General features: G+C 54.9%; 6 protein-coding genes across 6 annotated transcripts; 3 read left to right on the top strand and 3 right to left on the bottom strand.

Annotated features, from left to right (window-relative positions):
• The first annotated feature begins 116 nt into the window (after nt 1–116).
• On the top strand, nt 117–2,422 carry WHR41_06287 (uncharacterized protein). The gene is made up of 6 exons (XM_069374892.1): nt 117–216; nt 270–285; nt 353–362; nt 422–562; nt 610–1,969; nt 2,038–2,422. Exons 1-6 carry the CDS (start codon nt 190–192, stop codon nt 2,284–2,286), a joined length of 1,803 nt encoding a protein of 600 aa, XP_069227549.1. The 5' UTR covers nt 117–189; the 3' UTR covers nt 2,287–2,422.
• A 43-nt stretch (nt 2,423–2,465) lies between these two features.
• WHR41_06288 (uncharacterized protein) lies at nt 2,466–3,706 on the bottom strand (the record flags this gene model as incomplete). The annotated part of the gene is made up of 2 exons (XM_069374893.1): nt 3,556–3,706; nt 2,466–3,502 (listed from the first exon to the last, which is right to left on the bottom strand). The coding sequence occupies exons 1-2, from the start codon at nt 3,575–3,577 to the stop codon at nt 2,466–2,468; spliced, it is 1,059 nt and encodes a 352-aa protein (XP_069227546.1). The 5' UTR covers nt 3,578–3,706.
• A 184-nt stretch (nt 3,707–3,890) lies between these two features.
• On the top strand, nt 3,891–6,729 carry WHR41_06289 (uncharacterized protein). The gene is made up of 2 exons (XM_069374894.1): nt 3,891–4,246; nt 4,302–6,729. The coding sequence occupies exons 1-2, from the start codon at nt 4,044–4,046 to the stop codon at nt 6,577–6,579; spliced, it is 2,481 nt and encodes an 826-aa protein (XP_069227547.1). The 5' UTR covers nt 3,891–4,043; the 3' UTR covers nt 6,580–6,729.
• Nucleotides 6,730–7,082: 353 nt separating this feature from the next.
• On the top strand, nt 7,083–7,829 carry WHR41_06290 (uncharacterized protein; the record flags this gene model as incomplete). Its single annotated transcript, XM_069374895.1, has 1 exon — nt 7,083–7,829. One exon carries the CDS (start codon nt 7,083–7,085, stop codon nt 7,827–7,829), a length of 747 nt encoding a protein of 248 aa, XP_069227499.1.
• A 2,448-nt stretch (nt 7,830–10,277) lies between these two features.
• Nucleotides 10,278–12,719, bottom strand: WHR41_06291 (uncharacterized protein; the record flags this gene model as incomplete). The annotated part of the gene is made up of 1 exon (XM_069374896.1): nt 10,278–12,719. The coding sequence occupies one exon, from the start codon at nt 12,717–12,719 to the stop codon at nt 10,278–10,280; it is 2,442 nt and encodes an 813-aa protein (XP_069227498.1).
• A 240-nt stretch (nt 12,720–12,959) lies between these two features.
• On the bottom strand, nt 12,960–14,175 carry WHR41_06292 (uncharacterized protein). The gene is made up of 3 exons (XM_069374897.1): nt 13,523–14,175; nt 13,319–13,468; nt 12,960–13,260 (listed from the first exon to the last, which is right to left on the bottom strand). Exons 1-3 carry the CDS (start codon nt 13,895–13,897, stop codon nt 13,186–13,188), a joined length of 600 nt encoding a protein of 199 aa, XP_069227501.1. The 5' UTR covers nt 13,898–14,175; the 3' UTR covers nt 12,960–13,185.
• Between the last annotated feature and the right edge of the window lie 124 nt (nt 14,176–14,299).

Genomic DNA, 14,299 nt, shown 5'->3' on the forward strand with positions numbered 1-14,299 from the left:
GCGGGCCGAAGCCGTCGATCAGCCGGGGCGACGCGGGCGACGCTGGTGGCTGCCCGCAATCGTAAGGTTGCCGCGGCGGGCCAGTGCTGTCATGAGCACATGAGCGACTACTGACCGCATACCGCATACCGCGACCGCATTGATGGATGGCGCGCCTGCATTGTACAACGCCTGCATGTTAACGTCGACATGAATTTCCAGAAGCCGTCTCAGCAGGTAAGCAGCATTCACTGCTGGCAGTCACACTCATCCGTCTAACGCGTATACAGGAGATGGTCCAGGTCGGTTCGTATCCAGCCCGCATAGCAACCGAGATCAACTCAGGCTAACGTCCACCTTTACGATGCTAAAGACCGATCTGAGTATGCACATTTACAAGACTCCTATTATTGTATTTCCAAAATGCTCATCCCAGTTCTAGATCTGCGTCTCCGTTCTGGCGCACGGCGAGCGCCAACAGCCAGCGCGACAAGCGACAACAACATACATCTCTCCCCGAGAAAGAGCGCAAAGTGATTGGCGCAAGTTATTCGCATGCCGACATCTTGAATTTCAGCAATCTGTACGTCTTCTCTCAGCGACTAGCAGCGTCACCGCTAATTGAGCAAGCAATCTATCGAGCAACTCGCGACCACGAACCCCTCCAACGCTCTCGAGGAACAAAAGCACGCCTCCTCCGAATACAACCGCTTCGCCTCCTCAGCGGCGCATGTACACAAGCTTTCTCTCGAGTTCAGAAGACGTCCGCGTCGCGGAGCAAGATGGGGAAGATGAGGATCTCGGCTTTGATGAGGACGAGGACGAGTTCGGTCTGCCCAGCATAGCTTCCATGCGGCGGAAGGGCAAGAGGACACTCAACAAACCTGCGAGGGAGTACGCAAACGCCACGAATACAGCGAACAACCTGCGGAACGGCAACAATGCGGCGAGTACGCTGGCTAATTGGGCACTGGACAATGGAGATGTCGCGGAAGAGCGCACACTCCCCACCTATCCTTCAGCGAAAAAGATCGAAGGCAAGATCCTCAGACCGCAGTACAAGGATATCCTACGAGATCCGGCAAACTCGTTACACCTCATAAGCCATCCACCAGTGCCTCCAGGCGCGTCGGCCAAAGAGTTGGAGGCGCATTCCGCGCGGATAACACGCATTAACAAGTTCAAGCGAATCTTGCAGGCATCTACGATCAACGTTGGCGAATTGCGGGAGGCTGCATGGTCAGGGCTGCCATCGGAGGTCAGAGCGATGTCATGGCAGTTGCTCCTTGGATATCTGCCGACCAGCAGCGAACGACGCGTTGCCACGCTGGAGCGAAAACGCAAAGAGTACCTCGACGGTGTACGACAGGCTTTCGATCGAGGCGGTGCCAGTAATTTCGTACCCGCGACAGGTCTCGCTGCGCTGCAATCATCGCCGGCTTCGCAATTGCGTGGCAAAAACAGAGGGCTTGATGAAGCAGTGTGGCACCAGATCAGCATCGACGTCCCGCGGACAAATCCACACCTCGAGCTCTACAGCTACGAAGCGACGCAGCGGAGTCTGGAGCGAATACTGTATTTGTGGGCGATTCGACATCCCGCGTCTGGTTACGTTCAAGGAATCAACGATCTTGTCACACCTTTCTGGCAAGTATTCCTGGGCCAATACGTCACGGATTCAGAAGTGGATTCGGGCATGGATCCAGGGCAACTGCCAAAAGCCGTCCTGGACGCTGTCGAAGCGGACAGCTTCTGGTGTCTGACCAAACTTCTCGATGGCATCCAGGACAACTACATCCACGCTCAGCCAGGCATCCAACGGCAAGTCGCTGCGTTGCGTGACCTGACAGCGAGGATAGATGGCACATTAGCCAAGCACATGGAGCGGGAAGGAGTCGAATTCATCCAGTTCAGTTTCAGGTGGATGAACTGCCTTCTCATGCGTGAGATCAGCGTGAAGAACACAATAAGAATGTGGGACACGTATCTTGTGAGTGCAACCCTTACAGCCGACTCACAAATCGAATACAACAAAGCTAACCAACCGTCAATCCGTAGGCTGAAGACCAAGGCTTCTCCGCCTTCCACCTCTACGTGTGCGCCGCCTTCCTCGTCAAATGGTCGGACAAGCTCTGCAAAATGGACTTCCAGGAGATCATGATGTTCCTGCAGGCCCTGCCAACGAAGAACTGGACTGAGAAAGACATCGAGCTCCTGCTCAGCGAGGCGTTCATCTGGCAGAGTCTCTTCAAGAATAGCCAGGCACATGTGCAGAAACGAGAGGGCGCCGGCACGCTCACCTTGTGAGGGAAGCCGCTGATGAGATGAGGAACGATGAGATGACAACACACTTAGCATAGGGGATCCGCGGATCTTTCCCAAAAGACTAACTCCATTAATGTTCAAAGGTCGCCGCTTCCAGCGGATCGATCATCGCTTTCCATTCAAGCATTCATTCGTTCATTCGTTCCCACACCACCATCCAATCATACACCATTCACAACCTTCCCTTCCCCCTCCCCACCCCCAATAACAACCAACCCCTCCCTCGGCGGCGAAAACTGCCTCAAGCTGACCCCCGCCTCGCTGAAAATCCTCGCCGCCTCCTCATCCATATGATAGCTATTGCTAAACACGACCTCGGCAATCCCCACCTGCACAATCTTAATGCTGCACGTCAAGCACGGACACGTATTGCAATACAACACCGCGCCACCGCCAACCCTCTCCCTCCCGGCCTCCAGCAGCGCGTTCTCCTCCGCGTGGATGCAAAGGCACGTCGAGAGCGCCAGCCCGCCCGCGGAGCCCGCGGCGTCGTTGCAGCGCGGGCAGCCGCCGGAAGCGCAGTTGGTCAGGTGGCGCGGCGTGCCGTTGTAGCCCGTGCTGATGACGCGGTGGGCGCGCACGAGGACGCAGCCGACCTGGCGGCGCATGCAGTTGCTGCGGCGGGCGGCGAGCGACGCGAGCGTCATGTAGTAGTGGTCCCAGCTGGGGCGGAGGCGGGCGGGGTCCGGGAGGTTGAGGGCGGCGAGGGAGGCGTGCAGGGCTGCGAGGGAGGGGGCGGAGTTGAGGATTTTGATCTGGGCGCGGGAGGCGAGGGAGGCGAGGCCGGTGGCGGGCGAGTAGTGGTGTTCGTCGTTGCGGAGGACGAACTGCTCGAGGGTTGGGGGCGGGAGGGAGGCGGACTCGCAGCGGGTGCGGAAGCGGGCCCAGCGGGCGCTGATGGGGCTGTCGACGTGGAGGAGGATGAAGAGGGGGCGGCGGGAGAGGACGTCGAAGGTGTGTTCGTTGTGGATGGAGGTCGTGACGAAGTCTTCTTGCCAGTGCTTGGTTGCGTAGTCGAGGAGGTCGTCGACGGTGGCGAAGGTCTGCGGTGCGGGCGTGGTCTCTGCTGAGGGGATGGAGGCTTCAGAGGCGCTTTTCTCCACGCTGGGAGTGCCGGCGGGACGGTCGATCTTGAGGGGTCGGAACCCGTGTTGTTCGATGAGGTATTGTTGGATGGACGATTTTCCGGCACAAATGCCTAGCGAGAGTTAGTATCATTTTGTTTATCATGAGAAAGTTTATGCTACTAACCGCCGCATATGCCGATGAGCATGGCTGATGGATTTGGTGTGTATAGAGTCTTGTTGGGTGTTCAACGTTGTGTTTAGACGGATAACCTTGAATGCAGAGTCTCGTGTCTCGATCATAAGTAATTAGGATACATATTCACACAGTATACATAGTCTTGGCGACACTCAGCGAAAGTGAAGTCCAAGCACAAAGTCCAGTCCAAGCACGCACCGACGCGTCCGACCGGCGTCCGGCGCGCGCGTGCTTCGCTCGGTTCCTGCAGCGGCAGCCCCGCAGGATGATGCTGCTGCTATAAGCTCTCGTCACCTGCGCCATATCACTCATCCGCCCCCAGGCGTGACCACTGCTTATAGTCCCCTGACCTCTTCTTCGCACTCACACCTACTACACTGCCGACTGGCAAAAGTCACCGTGCATGAAGGCCACACCGGACGACCAAACCAACCACCTCCACACACATCACCGAAGCGCATCACCCCGCAGCAGCCATGTCGGTGCCCCTCCAGTACGCGCCGTGGATCTCCGACATCGAGCTCGCCTTCTACTCCGCGCTCGCCTCGATCAAGATCAACCATGACAAGCTCGACTCCTCCGCGCGCAAGGTGCTCGGCCTCTATGAGATCAACCCGAAAGACGCGCCCGAACGCTCCACCCGCATGCAAATCCACGGCAATGCGCTGACGACAGACGAGTAAGTGCGGTATGCGCGACGGATGATCGGATGGCCATGTTGACGCCTGCTGCAGAAATCCGCTCAACTACTACCGGGCCGAAGGCATAATTCGCAATTTCAACACGATCGAGGAATTCCGGCAAGTCGACAAGGCGGCGCTTGTGGAGCGAGCCGGCAAGACGATTTGGGAAGCTGTGAACGACGGGACGATCTACTCGTGTCCTTCTTTGTTGACGTCCTTTTCCGCCATCTGCTTCGCCGATCTGAAGAAGTACAAATTCACATACCATTTCGCATTCCCGGCACTGCACTCAGACCCGCAGTGGAGGATCGTAACGCCAGGAGAAGACGTGCAAAGCGGAATCACAAAGCTCGGCTCAAGGGAGACAACAGCACTTGTCGATACAGTGCAAACATGGCGGTACAGTGTGGACACGCGACAGCATGGCTTCTTCCTGGCGAAGCGAATGAGAAAGGATATGTTGGAGATGTACAATGACAGTTTGGAAGAGGAAGACGGCAACCTCCACAAGCAGAAGGAGGCAATCACACCTACAGTTGACGAAATCGGTTTCAGATGGTCGGTTGGCTCGCTGGCAAGTTACGAGAATGGCTTCTTCAATCACGCTGAGCCTGAAGACCGCTTTGTGTGCTTCGCGGACCCTTCAAATTATGCCTCAAATCCTGGATGGATGTTGCGTAATCTCCTCATCTTGGTGCGACAAAGGTGGCATCTCGACGATGTGCAGATCATGTGCTATAGGGACACTCATGCTCGACGGGAGCATCCTAACAGTCTGATCATGACACTAAAGTCGGCCAGCCCCGTTCACAAGGATCTCACGCCGCAAAAGCTCAGCAGAGACATCCCCACAATGAAGTCCTCATCAGCCTTGTCGCCAGACGATGTGGACGCATTCGGAGAGTTGATAGAGAGACCCAAGGAGCCTGCTCAACCCGAACCGAAGCCTTCGCCACCTCGAGAAAAGTCGCCTCCGAAGCTGCCTCCACTTCCGAAGGTGACAGGATGGGAACGTACGGAGCATAACAAGCTTTCGTCGCGAACAGTCGACCTTGCAGCATATCTCGACCCTGCCAGATTGGCAGACCAAGCAGTGGATCTCAACCTCAAACTGATCAAATGGCGCATATCTCCCTCGATCGACCTCGAAACAATCAAGCACACATCATGTCTATTGCTCGGCGCAGGTACGCTGGGATCTTACGTTGCTCGGAATCTAATGGGTTGGGGTGTAAGGAGGATCACCATTGTCGACAACGCCCGAGTAAGCTATAGTAACCCTGTGCGGCAACCGCTGTACAATTTTCAAGACTGTCAGAAAGGCGGCGCAAGGAAAGCAGAGAGGGCAGCCGAAGCGTTGAAGGAGATCTATCCTGGTGTCAATGCGCAAGGCCACAGTATCAGCGTGCCCATGGCCGGGCATCCTATCCTGGACGAGGACAAAGTGCATAAGGATTTCACCAAACTGAAACAGCTCATCGACGACCATGACGCGATCTTCTTACTCATGGACACCCGAGAAAGCCGATGGCTGCCAACGCTGATGGGCAAGGCAGCTGGCAAAGTCGTAATTAACGCCGCGCTCGGCTTCGACACCTACGTCGTCATGCGCCACGGCCAACGAGTCATCACGAAGACCTCTCAAACCGCTGAAGGCACCACAGTTGCCCACGCCGACGACCTCCCCTCGCCTGTCAGAGCTGCCGCGTCTGACCCCATTGAAGCCCCCAAATCGCGCAAGTCTTCCGAACTCCACCGCAAACCCTCCCCAACAACGTCAGAAGGCGTCGAGCTCGGCTGCTACTTCTGCACCGACGTCGTCGCACCCGCCGACAGTCTGAAATCCGCTACACTCGACCAGCAATGCACGGTGACCCGCCCTGGCTGTGCGCCGCTCGCTTCTGCGCTCGCCGTCGAGCTCCTCGTCAGCATAACGCAGCACCGCCTCCGCGGCCGCGCGCCGGCTCCAGCCCCGAATCCCAGCTCACACAACTCGATTCTCCCCGCGCCGCCCACCGACCCCTCGCTCCCCGACTCTCACCCCCTAGGCACTGTCCCGCACACGCTGCGCGGCTACCTCAGCACATGGCAGACGCTGGCCGTCGTCGGCAGTGCGTACGACTGCTGCGCGGCGTGCTCGGCGGGTGTGCTGGCTCTGTACGAGCGGGATGGGTGGGACTTCGTCAAGCGGGCGGTCAACGAGAAAGGGTATGTTGAGGAAGTGTCTGGGCTTGCGGAGGTGCAGAGGCGTGCGGACGAGGTGGCACGCGCGATGGAAGCTGAGGAAGAGGATGAGGTTTGGGATGAGGAGGAGGGGGAGTTGGTTTGATGGGTTCGATGACTGGCGTTTGGAGGGAGGGGATGGTGAAATCTGGGAATGAAAGGTTTTCTTTTAGGGAGGGTCTCTTGCTTGTGAGTTGAGCAGAGCGTATGGATTGAAGTGTCGAACGAGAGAAATGCAAATTGACCATTGCCATCGGTCTTTCTCAGTACTCTTTATCAGTTTCATTGCAGACCATCACCTGACGCTCGTAGGGGTTGAGGGTTGAAGGCTTAGAGAACTGCCCAACCTTACTGCAATCATTCGAGTGACCAGAGAAACACTTGTACCTGAAATGCCAAATTCACCGTGCAACAAGGCGAGGTAAGGTAGGTTGATGTTGATGGTGTAGGCCGGCGAGCGGACGGAAGTCCGAGGCATCTCCGCATGGAGGCAATCCAGATGATCGACCGGCGCCAACAGCATCATCTCCAAAATAATTTCCCAAACATACTCCCGGCCGTATCTCTACACAAAGCGAGCACCATCTGGCACAACCGGTCTCGCCAACCATGTCACTCCGCAACAGCCTCCTGCGCGCCCCCGCGACTCTCCGACCTCTCCTCGTCCAACAACCTGCCCGCGCCCTCTACCACTCCTACGAACACAGCCCAGCGCCTCCCTACCCAGAAACCGAAACAAAGATCCTCTCGTCCGCTCTCACCCATGTTCCCACCCACGGCTTCACGCAAGAAGCCCTCAACCTCGGCGCCCGCGACGCCGGCTACCTGGACATCAGCACAAACCTCTTCCGCAAAGGCGCCTTCGACCTGATCCTCTACTACCTTGTAACGCAGCGCCTCGCCCTCGCCAACCGCGTGCAATTCCCCGACACCACTACAGGTGTCGGCCTCAAGGTCCGCTCGCTGACGATGTCCCGACTGCGCGCGAACGGCGAAGCAGGCGTAGTGCCGCACTGGACAGGCGCGCTGGGCCACATGTCGCTGGCGGAGAATATCCCGGCGTCGCTGCGCGAGCTGGCCAAGCTGAGCGACGAGATCTGGTTCCTGGCGGGCGACAAAGCGGTGGATGCGTCGTGGTACACGAAGCGGGCGACGCTGTCGAGCGTGTACGCCGCGGCGGAGATGTACCAGACGCAGGACCAGAGCACGGACTTCAAGGATACGGAGGCGTTTTTGGACAGGCGGTTGGAGGAGGTGAGGGTCATGGGTAGTGCGGTTGGGGGGACGATGCAGTGGGCGGGTTTTCAGGCGGGGGCTGTGGTTAACTTGCTGAGGAGTAAGGGGATGAGGATATAAGGTGCTGTGGAGGCAATGTTTGCTTCACTTTGGAAAGATTGGTCAGCTTCTCGGGGTCGGTGACTGACTGGAATTGGTCACTGCTGCCGTTGGAGGGCGGGCACTCGTCGTTCGCTGGATATTCGATTCAGGCTGGACTTCTGGACTTCGCACCCTACCGACGTCTTAGTCGCCTGGCCTGGCGACACAGAGGAAGCATATCAGTGCTATTTCGTGCCGCGGTCCACTCATCGCATGCCTTGAGCACCAGGGTGTTCATTCCAGCCTATCTGGCCAAACTTCACTACAATCCCGTGGTTTATGACTACGACGAACAGCACAGTCGTACCATGCGGCGGTCTTCCGAATGTTTCTTCAACACCAATGTCACGGGCAATCGGTGCTCGTGAAACTTGAAGTTAAGAAAAGCACACCGTGCTCATATTTCGTTGGCGAAGCGGCGCATCTAGATAGAGTCCCCCTGCCACGATTCCGCCTGCCATGGTCCTGAGTCGTGCGATGAAAGCACTCGAGGATGAAGACGTGCATTCCGTCTTGAAACTTTGGAGGAAGATGTGGTTCCTGAATATAAATGTATCTATAGACGTGTACTTTACCAAATTACTTTCACTTCATCAGGATAGTCATCAACTATGATTCTGGATTCCTTGTGATCTCGTTGAGATTCATCATCGTTCGCTGAGATTCCCACGGCCCCAGTTGACCTTGTCTTCATTGTGGTGACCTTGCAGTTGTCGAATGTGAATGGTTGAATCAATTTCAAAAGTCAACATATGTAACGGCCCCCTCCTCTTATCTCCTCTGTACCATCTTATAGCTCTTTTCGACCGTATAAGAGAGGACCCTAAGCATTAGTGGAGTTTTCTGAGAGCCTAGAACGCGTCCAAGTCCATAGCAACACAAAGACCAGTCTCAACCTCCTGTATCGTCCGTCCTATGAAGACCAGACGACCATTGGGTCAGATGTTGATTATCAGCCATTTGCGTTGATCGAAGCCGATGCAATGGCTTCTATAGATGGGCCTTGTGTTCGAAGACTCGCTGTCCCTGTGTTCGTGTCCAAGCCCTAAGATTAGTGCGGTATTTTCCGTCTCAAGCAGCCCGTCCGAGGGAAAAGGCATACTGGCTAAAACTCAACCATCGGTGTACCTAGGTACCACAAAAATACTCTCATTGTGTTCGGGTCGTTAAGCACTCTCTTTTGGTAGCTTGTGGGAGTTGGCAGACTTCCGGTATGCTCGCAAAAGGCAAAAATATCAGAGAATTGTTAATACTTCTGTGAAGAATACCCGATTTGAACGGATGACCTTGTGGATATCCCGATAACTGGAATCACACGCGCTACCACTGCGCCAATTCTCCTCAATAAATCAGTTGATTTGATGGCCAGATGGCTGAAAATAAAAATATATACCTTGTTATTCCGTTTGAGACAATTCCAGCCATCAGACCTTACACACATGGAAAATCATTGATTTTAACGACGCCAGGACGTAGCCCCAACCTCTAATGACCTTGAGACACAGTATAAACCCATTAACACAACGATGGCTGAGTAAAATTGCACACGAGGAGGATGAGGCATACCGACAAGCGCGAGTTGACTTGGTGAAAATTTCCACACCTCGCCCGGCTTTGTGCGGGATCGATCCGAACCAATTCTCAGATGGTTGAACACATCGAAAACATCGTTTGAATGATACAATGGGCTCGATCAATGGGTTTGGGAGGCTCATTTGAGAGCACAGTGGGCATTCATGTCGTTCGAAATCGCCATCAGCATGCAGGACGTACAGCGCTGAAAGTGAACCAAAGACCGTCGTCCTAAGAAACAACAAAGAAGACACTGATTCGCATGATGCACACATCAAATTACGGCATGGTTATTTCTTCAAATGATTGGATCATCGTGGAGTACTCATATTATACCCTAGAGCCCTCGACTACGATCCAATTGCCAACTCGTGATCACAGGCTGGACACCAGGGTTAGGGTTGGGGTTGTTACACCGGCATCATCGAACGGTTCTCGACCACCAACCTTCTATCCTGATGTAGGGTACCTGGCTCGATTGCCATTCTAGGGTGGCTACTTTACGCTTGCGATCATGTATTCATCATAAATCTGGACCTAGTCGCCAGGATGCAAATACCACGGAGATGAGGTACTCAAATCGCATACTTGCCACTGCACTTGCGCCATGCTTTTGGAAAACATGCTTGAAACAACAGAAACGACTCACACGAAACTTTCATTCCTGAATATCTGGCACAGAATGATGCACCGCACTGGAAAGAATAGCCTGCAGGCCGCTTGAACGAGTCTAGGTATCTAACAAAACGAAGTAATAGAAATCGCTTTAACTCCAAGGTAATCATGATCATCACTCAACACCGGCCTGCTGTAATCGACCGTCGATACCCACGCCCTCCCCAGGCCACACCCACTCTAGTGACTGATGTATTGAAACAGCGCGCTAACATCGTTCTCTGCCGCCTCCTGCCTAAGCAAATGATCCTGAATCTTGCTCATCGGACCCTCCGTACCATCGTTCGTGAAATGATTCCACGTGCTAGTATCACCATACAACATCGCCTGCGCCTTGATGAACTGCTTACCATCTTTGCAGCGCTTGCACTTGAAGGTATCGTGAGTGTCGCAGCGGGTCTTGTCGTTGTACAAGAATAGCTCACGCAGCGAGTCCGCGCTAAAGTGGCGCTCGACGTCCTCGGCGCTGTCGACGACGCAAGAGGACAGTGACTGCTTGTGCGACTGGCGCTGGAAGATCTTCTCCTCGATTGTGCCGGTGGCGATGAAGCGGTAGACGAAGCAGTCTTTCTTCTGTCCATCACGCCAGACACGGGCGAGAGCTTGTTGGTCGGCGGCGGGATTCCAGTCGGGATCAAAGAGGACTAGGCGGTTGGCGCCGATGAGGTTCAGACCGCAGCCTCCGGCTTTGGAAGAGAGGAGGAAGACGAATTCGTCACCATTGGGGTCGTTGAACTTCTCAACTAGCTTTTGACGCTTGTTGACGTTCATCGTACCATCTAGCCGGAGTGAGCCATAGCGGCGACTGCGACAGAGCTGCTCGAAGACGTCGAGAGTTTGCGTGTAGTTCGAGATCAAAACAATTTTGTCGTTGGTGTCCTGGCGGATGCGAGCGAGCATGCGATCAAGGACCGACATTTTCCCAGACCACCATGGCTTGATGTCGCGGTCACGTCCTCGAGCATCCTTGGGTACAAAGTCATCAGGGAAGTGCTCTTCGCATCCTGGCAAGTCTTCTGGCAAATTGAGCAAATCCGGATGATTGCAGAGCTTCTTCAAGAGGCCAATGGCCTTCAGCGGCTGACTTCCCTTGCCGCGGAGAAGCTTTTGAATCTCAGGTGATCGGATGAAGTAGTTGTAAAGGTCCAGCTGGAAAGGTGCGAGGTTGCAGAAAACGACATGCTCGTACTTGACAGGCAAGTACTTCGACAAAATATCGTTGCTTCGTCGGATAATGAACTTGTTGACCTTCTCCAGAAGCTCGTTCAATCGCTCTGTTCCCTTCTGCACATCCGCATCGGTACCTGCAGCATCTCGACCGCGGAGAATAGGAATCTCATACTGCTTGCGGAACTCTAATCTCGTGCCCAGGTATCCCGGATTGGCGAAGTTCAGAAGGGCGAAGTACTCCGAGAGATCGTTCTGGATGGGCGTTCCAGAGAGGATGACCCGCTTGCGTACATTTAGACTGTTGAGTGCCTCAAATGTCTGACTTTCGCCGTTCTTCAAACGATGCCCCTCGTCACAAAGCATCAAGCCGATCGGTGTATTCGAAAGCTCCTGGACGTACATTCGTAGAGTTTCGTAAGATACGATCAAACAGGGTCTTGTGACTGCTCGACCGGTAGCCGAAGCCCACTGCCGCATTTGTAATGTCAATTCTTCCTTGCTCGCCTTGCCATCGACGGCGAAAGCATTGATGGCATTGGGCCCAAGCCACTTGGTCAATTCGTTTGCCCAGTTCTTCACCAGTGAGGACGGACAAGCCACGATGCACTTCTGGATTGTACCCTTTCCAGCATCCGGAGATTGCTTGAGGAGCGTCCACATGAGCGTGATGCACTGCAGCGTCTTGCCCAAACCCATCTCGTCTGCCATAATGCAGCCCTGCGCACCCTCATCAATCAGACCAGTCGTACATCGGTACATGAATTTGACACCCTCAACCTGATGTGGTCGCAGCGTCTTCGCTAGCCGCGGATCTATCACCACCGGTACCTTCGGCCGATCTGTGTCCACCTGTTTCTTGATGCCTAGAATGTCCGCCAAGCTCTTGTGCATCAGAGGCTCGTCCAGCTTCTTCTTTTCCTTCTGGCTGCTGGTGAGCTCTGCGTCCGTGCCTTGCTCTACCGGTTTCGGCTCAGGCTTCTCATCTACAGTCGGGTCGTAAAGCACAATGGCGAACTCGCCTGCGGGGTCATGCAATGGCTTCGCGACAAACACAGCGCCGGTCCGCAGACCTAGAAGCGGCGGAGGCCTCGCAGCATTATACGCAGTGCTGTCGCGATTCTTGAGCGGGACAGCAAAGCGCGTTCTGAACGCAGCGTCCTTGTCTCTGGGTTTGAAGACTGGGAATCTGTTGACGTCGCGCGTCGCTAAGGCGAGTCGGTCGTCGTTGCTGTACGGCTTATCGTCGTCCTCGGTACTGACGTCTCCTCCGCCATAATTGACCTTACGTCTCTTGCGCGTCGGCTTGTCTGATGTTCTGGGGGCGACATTGGCGCCAGGGCATTTGAACGGCTTGAAGAGCTGGCCCGTGGACTGTGGCGTGCCTCCATACAAGCGGCCACGAGGCTTTGTGGGTGTTGGGGCGACGTTCTCCTTGCCAATGGCGACAGTCATGTCTCTCGCAAGGAGGTGAAAGACTGTTGTCGTATCACAGACTGGAGCGAGGTGTGCGAGGATGTAAGAGAGTCGCCACCAAATGTTATCGAAAGCGATCTAGGCAGGCGCGTCGAGGAAGACGCGACCCGCAAATCGGGGTCTTTGCTCCCCGCGCGCTGTCACGGGACCTCGGGACTTCAGGCCTAGCACGGACTTCCTGAGGGCACCTTTCATCGTCGATCTGGGTAGTATTGGGGATTTGATGAATCGGCCATGAAATTTCATGGGTATGTCGATATATTTCAATTGCTACCGTCTATTGCTCTCAAGTGGATCGCGAACTATTAGGGCCATATGTACCAAGCAAAGGGCCAACCTAAGCAAATGAACGCCAGTTTCATGCGCGTGTATGTTCAAAGGAAAAAACAAAGCACGCCCGCCAGAACATCCAATACACATTCTGAAATGAAGGAAAAAGGGGTATCTAGATGCCAAAGATGGCGACGTGGGTGTTGGGCACGCCAGGAATGCGGTCCTCAAACCACAGACGGTCGGCCTCCTGAAAGATCACATTAGTTTGTGCCGAACGAAAATACACTCATGACTGCTAGGCTTACCCAAGTGATGTTGTTGTAGGCGTTCATGACACATCCGACAGTATCAATAATGAAGATGAGCATGTACATCAGCCAGTAGGTGATGTCGTCTAGGCTGTCTCGCTGGACATATGCTGGGATGAACGTGCAGAAGGCAATGAGGGCCGTGGGCTGTTTTAGTCAGTAGAGGGCCATCAGGCAAGGGAATATTAGGTCATAACACACCAGCATCAGTCTCTGCAGTCTGACCGCAAACCACAAAAACTGCACTCTCTCCTCCAAAACCTCCTCATCGCGTCTCCAGCTGGCTCTCTGCACCATCGCAAATGCAGTCTGGAACCATGCCGCCCAATGCAACACCCAGTAAACAGAGACGCAGGCGATGAATGCGGGATGGCTGGAGCGAACGTAGGGTCCAAGAGCAGCGGCAGCGATTTCAGCGCCCCAGCAGACAATGGCGAAACAGTAGAAGATGACCGTCTCGGTCTTGCGGTGCAATCCCCAGTGAAGCTTGAGGGAGAGAAGATGCTGCGGATCGGGGCGGATTTCGTCCATCGACTCATATTTGTCGCGGATCCAGGGTTCTTGTGATTCCGACATGATGTTGTGCCTGTGGTGTGACGGTGGGCGTATCTGCTGTCCCTGAACACAAGGAGTGGTGGCGAATTCGAGGTTTGTTGAAAGTCTGCCCACTCCAAAGTCGGGGTTCGCGGTCGCGGTGGGAACGCGCGGAAGGGCGGGTTATCGCGCGTCACCTAGGTGGGGAGGCAAACACGCGACAGGAAGAACTCTTTCGGAAGAGAAAGTTGAGCGGCTGGAGGTAGTGTTGAGGTAAAGCACTGATATCGCTCCTTTGAACCGGCCTGCAACAGGACTCAACTCAGCACAAGTTGGCATAGGAGGGCAGCGGCTTCATCATCTGGCGCGGGCTAAGCTCTCTTGGCGTGCATCACTGCTGAACTAGCGAGTAAGCACAACTCCACACGCTCCACGGTGGACCAA

The sequence above is a fragment of the Cladosporium halotolerans genome (assembly GCF_011745625.1).
Source record: "Cladosporium halotolerans strain TM138-S3 chromosome Unknown Sca26, whole genome shotgun sequence".
Classification (NCBI taxonomy): domain Eukaryota; kingdom Fungi; phylum Ascomycota; class Dothideomycetes; order Cladosporiales; family Cladosporiaceae; genus Cladosporium; species Cladosporium halotolerans.

Excerpts from the sequence above, each read along its gene's own strand:
- WHR41_06292 (XM_069374897.1), bottom strand. The coding sequence starts at position 13,897 with ATGTCGGAATCACAAGAACCCTGGATCCGCGACAAATATGAGTCGATG. Across the intron at positions 13,469-13,522 it reads GACTGCAGAGACTGATGCTG|CCCACGGCCCTCATTGCCTT; the intron begins GTGTGTTATGAC and ends TGACTAAAACAG. Across the intron at positions 13,261-13,318 it reads CCTACAACAACATCACTTGG|GAGGCCGACCGTCTGTGGTT; the intron begins GTAAGCCTAGCA and ends GTGATCTTTCAG.
- WHR41_06287 (XM_069374892.1), top strand. The coding sequence starts at position 190 with ATGAATTTCCAGAAGCCGTCTCAGCAG. Across the intron at positions 563-609 it reads ATCTTGAATTTCAGCAATCT|CAATCTATCGAGCAACTCGC; the intron begins GTACGTCTTCTC and ends TAATTGAGCAAG. Across the intron at positions 1,970-2,037 it reads GAATGTGGGACACGTATCTT|GCTGAAGACCAAGGCTTCTC; the intron begins GTGAGTGCAACC and ends GTCAATCCGTAG.
- WHR41_06289 (XM_069374894.1), top strand. The coding sequence starts at position 4,044 with ATGTCGGTGCCCCTCCAGTACGCGCCGTGGATCTCCGACATCGAGCTC. Across the intron at positions 4,247-4,301 it reads AATGCGCTGACGACAGACGA|AAATCCGCTCAACTACTACC; the intron begins GTAAGTGCGGTA and ends CGCCTGCTGCAG.